The 12,171-nt window shown below is 53.9% G+C and overlaps 1 protein-coding gene across 4 annotated transcripts; it reads right to left on the bottom strand.

The window, feature by feature from the left end:
* Positions 1-247: 247 nt before the first annotated feature.
* SPRY1 (sprouty RTK signaling antagonist 1) lies at positions 248-11,545 on the bottom strand. 4 transcript variants are annotated; one of them, XM_027777456.2, is made up of 3 exons: positions 10,768-11,545; positions 10,256-10,485; positions 248-2,544 (listed from the first exon to the last, which is right to left on the bottom strand). In XM_027777456.2, exon 3 carries the CDS (start codon positions 2,487-2,489, stop codon positions 1,527-1,529), a length of 963 nt encoding a protein of 320 aa, XP_027633257.1. In that variant the 5' UTR covers positions 2,490-2,544; positions 10,256-10,485; positions 10,768-11,545; the 3' UTR covers positions 248-1,526. The 4 variants fall into 4 exon arrangements, with proteins under 4 accessions (XP_027633257.1, XP_055653074.1, XP_055653073.1 ...); XM_055797099.1 differs by having other exon boundaries at positions 10,256-11,545; XM_055797098.1 differs by lacking the exons at positions 10,256-10,485; positions 10,768-11,545 and adding an exon at positions 6,555-6,714.
* Between the last annotated feature and the right edge of the window lie 626 nt (positions 11,546-12,171).

Genomic DNA, 12,171 nt, shown 5'->3' with positions numbered 1-12,171 from the left:
CTTCTTGGCACTGTTAAGCCCAACATATACATTCAGTTGTTCTAAATATCCCAAAGCAAAAGCTTACTTGATATACGGCTAGCAAGCTTAAAATTAGGTAAACTAAACTAGAGCACAGACTAGTGGTTTTGAAGTATCAATAGGGAGTTGTTTGCTACCTGACAGACCACAAAGAGGAGAAAACCCAACAACCCTGTAATACGCATATGCAGCTCACACCCTGTCATTATAACAAAAGAACTCAAGAGCCATTTTCATTAATTAATATATTTTCTGCATTATAGTTAACATATGTACTTTCTTCGTGTCATCCTTATTTCATTAAGTATTGATATTTTGTTATATTCAGACATGAGTACATTTTTCAAAGTCTTTTGTAATAAATATCATAAAATAATAGAGATTCACATAATAAATATTCTTTACAATAAAAAAAAGTTTTAACAGACTTTTGTCTTAAAAATAGTTGGGATTCAACTTTGTGTTTTATACATAAAATATACAAAAAAGGACCACAATTTGTGGCTAAGGCAATAAAACAGGGACAGAATAAAATTATGAAGTACAGAGCAGAGCTAAATTCACTAAAGCAAAGGATCACAAGAAACTCAAAGGATTCAAGAGCATTTAGGTGACTCAATGACACCTGAAGGCTGTTTGGATACATGAACACCACCAATTTTAATATCAACTGATACTGGTAAGACTACAAAAACAGGAGTAAGAGGGTGGAGTGAGCAATATCCTTCAAAGACTTGACAGCAAAAGAAATAAATGAGTACGCTGCAGCCATAATGTCTCCAATGTGAAGATCTACATAGTGTAGCAAAAACTGAAGTTACATCGAAAACTTAAAAAAAGGGAGGCAGAGTAATTCTCAGGACTGAGAATGTTCCAAAAGTATAGACAAAGAAAAAGAGGGGGGGGGGGGGGGGGGCGGGAAAAGCAGGCTGCTTATAGAAGAGTCAGGCCTTTCATTTGGTAAAGCCTTTATTTTACATCCCTCTCCAAAAGAACACACACAAAAAGTTATTTCACAATCCAGCTCACTCATGAAAGTTACTCCTCCTTGGAACCCAGGGGAGTTAAGGAAAAAACCCAAACATATAAATGCCAAGAATGAAAAACATCTTTGGGAAGGTATTCACAGAGCAAGAAGCTTCAAGAGTCCAGTGAGCCCTCACTGTCTCTTTCAGGAGTGGTTCAGTTACAAACTCAAAAGACCCTGCCAAAGTGAGCGGCAGATGCAGATACCAGGTCCACACTTACCAAAGAGCAGCAACGGCTATGGAAAACACTCCACATTCAGCCAAGTCAATAGGAAGAGGAGAGCAAAGATGCAAAGAGCTTGTGTATTTTAAGTTGGGGAGACAGAAGGGAAAGCAAAAGAACAGCCCCCTCTCCCCCAAACTGGGGAAAGGGAAACAAAACAAAACAAAAACAAAAAAAAGAAAGGAAAGGGAAAAACCCAAATCAGCTACAACCTGAAAAACTGAAGTTGGAAGAAGTAAACCTCCCTCCAAAAATCATGAGGGCTTGCCCTGACCCCGCGAGGGGCAGCTCTCCAGTTTACAATAGACCGTGTTGGAGTTCTTGCATCGGCAACCTGGACGATTGATGCGATCGTAACACCCTCGACAGAGTTTTAGGCATCCTTTCGCCGGAGGGTAGCAGAGCAAGCAAGGCAGAAACAAGGACATCGCTCCCATGCACAGGTACCTAGAACAGCAGTGTGACTGGGAACAAGAGCAGGGATTATCCGCGTAAGAGTCCCCTTCATCGTCGTTAGAACAGTGGTAGAAGATCCCTTTGACCAAACACATGCAGGTGCCGTACTCCACCATGCTCTCCGCAGAGCACAAGCACTGCCGGTTGCAGGCCAAGCAAGAGGGGAGGGCCCTCGGGGCCGTGCACTCGCCACACTTGCACTTCCCACACTGTTCGCAGATAAACTTGTGCTGCGTCAAGTCCTCTTTCAAAGGACCCTTCAGATCATCGACAATCAGAGACGACTGCTTGGGCTGCGTCCGGATTGTCCGGTCGGATCTGTGGCCCGAGCCCAGCCTGGATGGAGGCGACCGCCCCAGCAGTCCTTGCTCGGAGGAAGCACTGCTGTTGCTCCCAGAGCTAGCCGCGCTCCCCGTGCTGGTCGACCTGCTCAAGACGGGAGCCCGCGCGTTATGCTGATGCGCCACGTGCCCCACATGACTGGGTCTGTGTTCGTAATTATTATTCACATTAATTGGTATAATTTCGTGAGTCCTCTCATGCTTCTCTTGCCTCGGTGCTGTCCGCGGACCAGATTTTTTCACCACAGATGGACCTTCGGTGTATTCGTTGCTGCCCCTGATCGCCTTGATCTGGTCCAGCGACAAGATAGTTGTTGGCTGGCTCTCTCTTTCATAGTCCAACCGCTGCCGGCTGTCCAGGGAGGGCTGCTGAATCACCACTAGTGAACCGCCGCTGCCATGTTGACTTTGGGGCTCCATCTGTAGTGATCTCTACTTCTGGCATTCAGTGGGAACCTGGCATGCATCTGAAATCCTAAAATAATAACGAGACAGAAGGTATAAATAAACATTGTCTGCGTACATATATACACACGTACACAGGATCAAGGGCAAAAAAAGGAATAAAAAATTGGGGTACTTTTTGAAAACAGAAATTATATGGCAAACCACAAATTGCCCTACCCTAGCCACCTGGTACTGATCTCTTTCAGCAGGGGATTACAACAACGCTGAGGATCTGGCCAAAGTCCAGTAACGGGGAGAGCCTGCGTATAGCATCATAGATGAGGAATGCAAATGCCATTTAAAAAAAAAAATATAAAAAAATTAAACTCAAAACCTCCAGTATTAACCTGTACGCTTACTTGCCAAGCCATGGAAAGTGCTTCTCAGTTGCTACGAAATTCAACATCTGTCTACCTAGCAACAGCAATTCTGAAAGCCCCCAAAGCTAAGTTGGAAACAGGCAAGAACACCATCAAGTTCATGTTCTATATGGCAGAATAAAGAACGTGCGTGACTCTCACTCTTCCGTCTGATCTGCAGCATCAGAAAGCTCAACAGATTTCCTTGCCAGTGCATTTGGAAAGCTTCCTTTTTAAAGTGACATACGTGCATTGCAGAGTCTCGAGCTAAGTCCTGTCAAGCAGCCAAGGCGTTTTCTGTAATAAAGTAACGCGGCATACAGATCTAATATGCTCCTTATAAAATCAAAGCAAGGGTGCAAAAGAGCCCGGTTTCAAGTATTTTCTGACCGGTGCAAAGGAAAAAGGGGTAGAAAAGGCTAAGATGAACTAGGTGTCAGATAAAAAGTGCCTAAGAATTTGCAAGAACATCAAGAGCAGATGACAAATAAAGCTCAAAAAAAACAACCGACCACAAGACACAAAGAAAGAACAGATCCATTTTCGCAAGACAGATTAAAAGCTTCTCAAATAACTACATCATCTTCTAGCCTTATCTTTTAAATAAATGTTAAACGTTTTCATTGGGTTTCATTCTGCCTAGCTACCGACGTGAAGGCTGCAGCGCTGACCGAGAAGACCGCAGCGACGCTTCTGTACCTATATAAAAACTCAGATAAGTACTCGAAAGCCACATTTATATACAGAACCGAGAAAAACCACTTTCCTTTACTGACAGCTGGGGAGAAGTCCTCTGTCATTCCACCGCGCCCCCCGCCCCCCCCCCCCCGCGATGTCATGCATGTTCACCTGGAAGAGGAGAAGGGCAAGTGCTACCAAGCAGTTCCAAAACTCATTCAATACTGATGAGAGAGTCCGTCTTGCCACCCAGAGCACGGCCGGCACGGAGCTGTTCCCCACTCGGGAGAGGACACGGCGGAGTGGCAGGGGGGCAGAGGGCCAGGCAGGAGCAGGGAAGGTCCCTTCTAACAGGGAGGTGGCATCTCTGTCGCTCTGACCGCTAGGAAGTGGTGAGCGACAGCTTCTGCCAGGAGACTAAGTCTGTGCGCTCCTCCAGCGGCCGGAGATTTCATTTTACATCGAACGTCACCTGTGTGAGCTTCAGGGTCGCCAGACTGAAGGAAGACAAAAATCCCCAACGCGTTCACTTTAATCCACCCACAAAACGAGCCGCCTTCCTCGCAGCGCCGAATACGAATCCGCAGCAGCAGCGCAAGGGTGAACGGACGTGGGAAGGGGAAGATTTACAGCTGTGCCGGCCGGAGCTGGGCTCCCCGGGGCACGGAAAGTAAAATCCCGAGGAAATGCGAAAGACATCCAGTGCCATCTTTGGGGGGAAAGCGCAACACCAGCGCGGCCCGCAGAGTGACAGGGCCAGCTGCGGGCCGGCCGGAGAGCTGCACCCACCGCCCCCTCCCCGGCGCAAACGCGTCGCCCCCCCCCCCCCCCCCCAAATAAACCAACGTACAGCCGAGGCGGCGAGACCCCACGGCTCTGCACCCAGGGCGGGCACAGCCTGCAGTGCCCCCACCGCCAGGGTGTCACCGCTCCCGCTCCCACACCGACCCCCCCCCCAGCCGCTCGGCACAGCCAGCCCCCCCGGTCCCACCGGCAGCCCCGGGCGGGCGGCGGCGCGGCGCCCTCCGCGCCCCGAGCGGGAGCGGGGCACGGCGCTGGCGGGGAGGAAGGAAGAGGAGGGGAGAGGGGGGAGGAAAAAAAAAGTTATGAATGAAAACAAGGGCTTTCCCCCCCCTCCTCCTTACATCTCCCCCGTTGGCAGGGGGAGGGCAGAGGCCGAGGCCGGCGCTGCCTCAGGAGGGCGGACTTCCCGGCATTTAAAGCGGCAGCGCTCGGCCGGCCGCTGCAGCGCCGGGGATTCCCCGCCGCCGCGGATGGGGGCCGCCGGCTGCCCCCGCCAGCCCCTCCGCCTGAGGCCGCCCGCCGGCTCGGCGGCGGGTTCTGGGGCTGCTCTGGGGCGATGCCCGTGCGCGGCCGGCCCCTCCCCGCCCGCAAGGGCCGGCCCCGAGCGCGGCACCCCCCGCCGGGGGCTCACCGGGCCGCGGCCGCCGCGGGGTCCGTCAGGCCGCCCCGCTGCCCCCCGCCAACCGCCGCCCCCCGGGACCCAGGCGCGGAAGCCCGGTCGCCGCTGGCTCGTCTCTCCGGAGGGGGCCGGGGCCGAGGGGGCCGCCGTGCCCGCCCCTCGCCAGGCGGGCGCCGCGCCTCTGCGCCCCGCGGCACCTGCTCGCCGCTGCGGCCGCGGCCGTGCCAGCCCGAGGGCCGCGCCGGTGCCGCGGCACCACGAAGCCCCCCTCCACCCCCCCAACTTACTTATTTCCAAGGGGACACTAGCAATGGGAAACCCACCCGGCGGGCCCGCAGCCCCAGCTCCTCGCCCTCCCAGCCCCGCGGGGCGGGGAAGGCGGCGGGCTGCGGTCCTCGGCTCCGCAAAGCCCCCGCAGCTCTCCCACGTCCCGCTCGGCGAGGGGGGGGACAGGGGGAAATCCAGACCCGCAGCCCGCCGCCTCTCCCGGGGGTCAGCACTCGGCGGGCCGCCTTTCCCCGGGCTCGCTCCTCCGAGGGGCCGGACCCCTCCGCGCCGCTCTGGCGCCGACGGGGACCTAAACCGAGCCCGTTCCGCGAGCGGTCCGGTCCGCTCGGTGCGCGCAGGGCTGCGGCGGGCACCGGGGAGCGGGAGCGCTGCAGGTCTCCAAGTAAGCGCGGGGAAGGCGAGGCTCCTGCCCGGCTGTTCCTTCCCTTTCCCGACGGGAGCAGAACCGGGCGATCCCCCTAAGCCGGGGGGAAGGGGGGGGGGGGAGGGGGGGGCGCGACTGCCCAGCAGCGGTCCAGTGTCCGGTGCTCGGCGGCTTCACCGCATGGTCCTTGCCGCCAAGTCCATTCTGGCCGAGTGTAACCACAACCCCAAGTGCGAGATATTTTTTTTTCCTCTTTTTTTTTTTTTTTGGAAAGTCACGAGGAGGCACTTGCACACCTCGGCAAGTTGCAAACGAAGCTGGAGGCAGAGCGCGATGGCCCTGCGAGCTCTCTGCACAGTGCCATGTGCTTGCTGTTGCTGTTGGAGGCTGATTGACAGGCTGGGAGCACGGTCAGCACGTCAGGCAGAACACGGCACCGCAGAGCAGCCCTGGGCACAGGAGTCTGGCACGGAAAGTCCCCGGAGCCTCCTCGGCATCTCGAGAGGCTCAGGCAAGGCTCCGGCGCGCAAGGGAGACCCCCGCGTTCGGCAGGGCAAGCGGTTACCCAGCTGGAAGTTTCCCCAATTCCCAGCAAACCGCGACAGGCTCAGCGCTGCTCGCTCGGTCAGCCCGGAGCCCCGGCGCTGCCGCCGCCGCCCGCCCGCGGCCGAGCACCGCTGCCCCGCAGAGCCCGCCGGCCGCCCGGCGTGCGGTGCGGAGGGGCGAGGGAGCAGCGCGGGCAGGTCGCCCCTCGCCCGCACCTCCCGCACGGCGGCGGCGGCGGAGCGGGGCCCCAGCTCGCAGCGCGGCCGCCCCGAAGCCCTCGGCCCTCCCCGCCGGCTGCAGGAGCCCCCTCGCCGCCCGCCCGCACCTGATCCGGCGGGGCCGGGGCCCGGGGGGGCGCGGCGCGCACGGCCCGGGCTTACCTGAGGCCGAGGTGCACGCCTGCTCCCCGAGGCACATTGGCGGCCCCGGCGCGGAGTCCAGCCCGGGCAGTGTAGGCAGCCGCGCCGTCCCGCCGCCCGCTCCGCGCTGTCCCGCCGCCGTTCCGGAGTGACTCCGGCCGCGCCCCGCCGCCTTTCAGCGCGCAGCCCCCGCCCGCCGCCCGGCCGCGCCCCCGTGATGTCAATGTGTCACTGCGCGGCGCCCCCGAAATCCCGGAGTGGACTTCCCCGCCCTCCCGGGAGCCGCTCCCGCACGGGTCACGGCCGCCGGCGCCGAGCGGCCGCCGCGGGACGCCCCCCCGCCCCCCCGGGGCAGCCGGCGGCGGGGCGCCTGCGTGCGCGGGCGAGCCCGGCCCCCCCCCCCCCCCCCCCCCCCCCGCCGCTGCCGCGTCCCGGGTGGCGGCGCCCGGCCCCGCGTCGCTGCGCCCCGCCGGCCCCGGTGCCGCCCCCGCCGCGGCCGGCCGGCAGGGGGAGCGCGGCAGAGCGGGCGCCGCCGGGGGACTGCACCGGGGGGTGCGGGGGGGGGGGCACTGCCCCAGCCCGGCGCAGGTGCCGCGGCCCGGCGGGGGTCTCCGCACCGGCGCAGACCGCCCGGTGCCCGCCTGCACCGACGGCCGCGCCGGGGCTGGCGCTGAGGCGGAGCGCGGCCCGTCCCGGGCACCGGCAGGCTGCGGGCTGGGCCCCGCCGCGCTGCCCCGCCGGAGCGCTGCGTGGCTTTTAGCGTCAGCGCCCTGCAAGCAGCGCGCAGCGGGTGGGACGGGACGGCCGCTCACACACCCACCAACGCGTCCTGCCGCGCTCGGCCCGTTACCGGGGTAGCTGCGGGCTTCGCAAGGCGTTCACCCTCGTAATGCGCCCGTTAGGTGCGACACGGCCCCTCCCGCAGCCCCGCAGCCGGCGCCGCGGCACCGGGAGGTCGGTGGCCGCACCGGGAAGGTCGGTGGCCGCGCCCGGCTGCGCGCCCCGCAGCGCCGGCCCGCACGCTCCGGCCGCCCGCGCAGCACCGCTGCCTTCCGCCGTGGTGCTGAAGGGATCACAGCGACGCCTGCAAAACCAGTGCTTTTACGGCCACACGCTCTCTCGGATGTGCGGTTGGTTTGGTCCTTTGGGTTTTGTTGGTTTTGTCGTTTGGGTTTTTTTTAGTGACTAAGATGTTTTAAAAGGCAACTAACAGAAGGCAGGGAAATGATATAAAAAGAAAGCGAAATTCTGAGAATTATTTCATAACAACATGCAATGAGTTGGAACAGCTGGGACTTCCAGTGCTTGGCTAAACATCGCCGTAGCCCCAAGTTTATCTGAAACTGGCTTTTTACAATCTCTTTCACAAAAAAATACATGTTCTCCCACGTTTTGCCCCAAATAAGGAAAAAAAAACCCAACAAACCCAAACCGTATTAAGAATACATGGAGCTGCTTAGCAGGAACATTCATCCAAAAGCAAATAATCCCTACAAACAAGAACATTCCAGTACAAGAGTGTTCTGTGACACAGGCTGCCCACCCAGATCACGCTCATGGGTGTAGTACAATTTTATTTTTTTTTTCCATTAAACTTCGCTAAGCTTGGAAAGAAAATACCCAAACTGCATTATTTTTAAAATTTCTGTCAGTACACAAAAACTTTACTTCAACCGTGTATTTCTCTACAAAGTAAAATCTTTATGCATGAAAGGTTATATACTGAATATCACAAACTTCTAAGTTTCTAATTAACAGACTGCTGATACAGACAAACTATAAATATTTTCTTCCAATTACAGAGGCTCAAGTGACAGACCGCAGCATACAAATCTTCAGCATGGTCATAAAAACACCCCAATTCTGCACTAATATTGCTAATGGATTTGGAAAATGTGATTGCTCACCACAAGCCTTCTCCGACACACTAGGAGCACAAAACCGTTCTCAGTAAAATCCATCCGAAAACTTTGGAACCTAGCACGGTTCAAATGAACAACAATTCCCACTGAAGAACAAAAATGATGAAGAAAACCAACAGCTGTCACTCCAGCAGGTTGGCGCTTAGCGGAGCAAATCTGCTTTCTCCCGCTGTGTTTTAGATGTCTTTCCCCCAACAACCGTGTTTGGAATAAAGACAAGCCAACAGGCGCAGCATTTACGCAGGCGTGCAGCGTACAGCAATCCCTGCAGCAGCACCGGCCGGGGGAGCGTCGGGGGCAGCAGTAGGTGAGTTGCCGCAGGTGAAAGTGGTCACCGAGCCGCTCAGCTCTGCTCTGCGGCGGCCAACGCTCACATTGAGCGACTGACCGTCTTCCCGCAGATGTCCCTATGTAATTTTCCTACGGTACTACCGTAAAAACATCGCTTACGACACCTTTCCTTCCCCATCTCTAAAGGCGGTACTACCTTAAAAAAACCCCTATGCCAAGCGTAAGAGTTTGATTTTAGAAATATAATACTGGGCTTAAATGGGTCAGTAAACTGACCAAGAATGCTGGCAGCAGCTTACTATCACTTGGCACCCCGAATCAACACTTCACTGAAACAAGGGAAAACCTTACAGCTGCATCAGAAGGCTCTCCACGGACGCCAGCAAACAGTCAGCTCATTAGATTTTTCTTGGAAATTACAGCCGCGACAAGCTTTTGTTAGAAAAGGGAGAGCTAAAATTCTGGAGAATAAATTGGCAACTTGGAAGACGATTGACACACCTTATGACTACATCCTGGCACAGCCTTAATTTGAGGATTGACACACAGACAGGAATCCGATGCAACCAAGTTATTTTCCATCCCCAAACTGTCGTCTAAAAGTGCCTGCTTCCCCCACTGACAAGTGAAGAGAGACCAGCCCTCTGTGCCCAAAGTTAATCCTTCTGAAAAACTTCCAAGAATTAGGCTCGAGAGACTGAATGATAACTGATAGTTTCGGCTCGAGAGACTGAATGATGGTTTCCACTTTCACTTTGAGGATCACGTACTGGGGATAACCTCTACCTTCTGCAGTCGTATGCTACTTCTCCGTCGTGCAAGCTTTGGCGGGCCAAATGGTGTGTTTTATGGAACAAAAGCAGGGTCCATCATCAGTTTTTTATTTGGTTTCCTTCCTAATCCACATCCAGAAGCAAGTTTCATCTCTAGGTCACTTGACTGACCTTTACAGGTAGTGACCTACACCTTTCTGAAGATGAACTGAATGAACTGTGATCCTCCCGCTACCAGTAACGTGTAAGAGTGCTCCCGCATTGCATCCCACCTGGGAATACTGTTGTGTTCCCCCCGAAGTGGCACCTCCCAGCCCCTGCTAAGGCACAGATCCCGGCTGGGAGGGAGGACACGTACCCAGTCCCAGACACTGGGACTTCACTCCTCCTTCTAAGCGACGCGAGGTGGCTCAGTCTGTGAAAAGCAAGAACTATCTATCAGCACAGTATCATTTCAGACAGAAGAGGTGACAAACAACCTGTACTTGAAGTATTTGATATTTACTGTTCCCATCACTCATCTTCTGCGGTGATAACTATCTAGAGCCAATATGGCTTTGAGGAAACTCAGCAGAGAAAGTGTTTACCTTTACGCAAGTTATTTGTCAGTTAATAAACAATCTTCACAGCTGTAACAACATTTCTGAAGCTATAGAGGAATTCAAAAGCAGTTGAAAGAAACCACACGTCAGAATTCTTAACACAATTCTACATGAAATTGTTGAGCCAGTCTTACCTATAGAAAGTGTAAGTCATGTACTTCCCGCGCCGAGCCGTGCAGCGGTAACCTCGCAGAGGGGGGTGTTGGGAGAAACAACTGGAGCCTGCAGCTCCCAAAAGCGTTGGCATCAGCAGCTTTGACGTTGTGCCAGGCGGAACTTTGTGGGTGTCAGCATCTGGAGGCTCAGGACCCACAGCGTGCTCGGGGGGCCTCAGCAACTCTCAGTGCAAGGAAACAAGATGTGCCTGTTGGGATAAGACCGGCGTAACTCAATTTTTAACACTTATACTAGTAGGCCTATATATATATCAACCCCCCCCCCCCCCACCAAACAGCAAAATCAATCAACAACAACAACAATAACAAAGCTATTAAATATTACTGTAATAATAAGCATTGTGGATAGTTTCTTATCATCTCATTGAAAATCTCGGCGGTCCTGGCTTAAGCTGGCTGGGGCATGAGATGCAGCAAAGCTATTCGGAAGAGCTGAAGTGAAAACCGTAGGTGCGGTGGTGAAGGCATACCCCGAAAGGTACGGTGAATCATCTCAGGGTAAGGAAGAGAAAGTGAAGGATGGTGTGAGGCATTTCCGATCACGCTTTCTCCGAGACAGGTTGACCTTTATCTGATATCAAAGGCACCAGCAGCTGGGGATTTCTTCAGCTTCTGTGAAAGGACTGTTCTTCAAGCTCTCCGAAGAAGTGCAGCCACGTACAGCCACTCCTCGCCGTCACTGCACAGGCTGGGGATAGGCACACAGGAAATCCTCAGCTGCAAAGAGTCTTCGGTTTTCTCTTTAGAAGATAACATCAGTTTTTCTTAGAGGCAGAAAAGATAGCAAAAGGCAGCAGCCAGGCAAACCTCTGAGAACAAAGGGACGAACCTCGACGTGAACCTGCTTCATGAGCATTTGAATGTTGAATCAAAGTACAGGGGAAACGCTGCAGAGCTAGGGGTTTGGTCCATGCCCAAATTAAGCACAAATTAAAAAGAGAGAGAATGCAAAGGTTTGTAAATTAAGGTGAAAGTCTGAGAATGTGCTTCCCTTCCGCATCTCTTGCACCATGTCAGAGAAACCAAGGTTTTCCTTGGGTACTCCTCCCAGGCGTGGTGAGCAGCTGGAGAGGCAGGGCTCGGTGGTTTAAAACAGCAGAGGAGCTGGCTGTTTTAGTTACAGCTGATAAAGGTCAGCAATACACACTAGCTCTTTCTGAACCACTGACAGGTCAGTTTGGTAAATGGAGACTAGCGAGAAACACCGCAGGGGCTGAAACTTAGGTAGAATCTATATGAATTTTTGGCCTTTCCAAAGGGTAGGGGATCTATGCTATCTTGTTTTTGCTGTCAAAAACTTAACTGAAGACAAATAGCACTAAAGAAAATCGGCAGGAAAGAGTACACGTCGGTAAAGGCACCTAACAAGAGGCAAAACCCCCTTCACTCTCCCAAGTGCAGGCCACAGCACGTCTCTTCATTTTTCGCTACTCACTCACCATACAGCCAACCGGCACATTTACATTTCTCCTTCGGATATCCACAGTTACGTTTTTTGATGAAGTTTATTTCTTCCTTGGAGAACTGTCTCTGTAGACTTCACATTTAGCTGCTGTACTGATTGCCTACGCTTACACAACATACTCGACTAGGGTACTGATGATGTCTTCATTACTTTGTATATAATTTTTAACTCTTTCAGCAAATTAGCTAATATTACTTCATCTGCCTGTATAAAAAAAACTTAGTGAGAAAGGAAAATTTTCATTATTGCTTAATACAGATAATAACTTACTTGTATCGTTCATGTCTTGTAATTTACATTATATGCAACTCATTGTTCCGTGTCTTAGCACTAAGCAAACTGCCTTTTACTATCCACTGAGACATGATTCCTTGCATGGAAATTAGAATAAGCTCTGTTCTATTTCAGT

The sequence above is a fragment of the Falco peregrinus genome, chromosome 2 (genome assembly GCF_023634155.1).
Source record: "Falco peregrinus isolate bFalPer1 chromosome 2, bFalPer1.pri, whole genome shotgun sequence".
Classification (NCBI taxonomy): Eukaryota; Metazoa; Chordata; class Aves; order Falconiformes; family Falconidae; genus Falco; species Falco peregrinus.
This window is presented reverse-complemented; position numbering and strand designations above follow the sequence as displayed.

What these genes read in the sequence shown, in the direction of transcription:
- SPRY1 (XM_055797099.1), bottom strand. Translation starts at nt 2,489, where the DNA reads ATGGAGCCCCAAAGTCAACATGGCAGCGGCGGTTCACTAGTGGTGATT.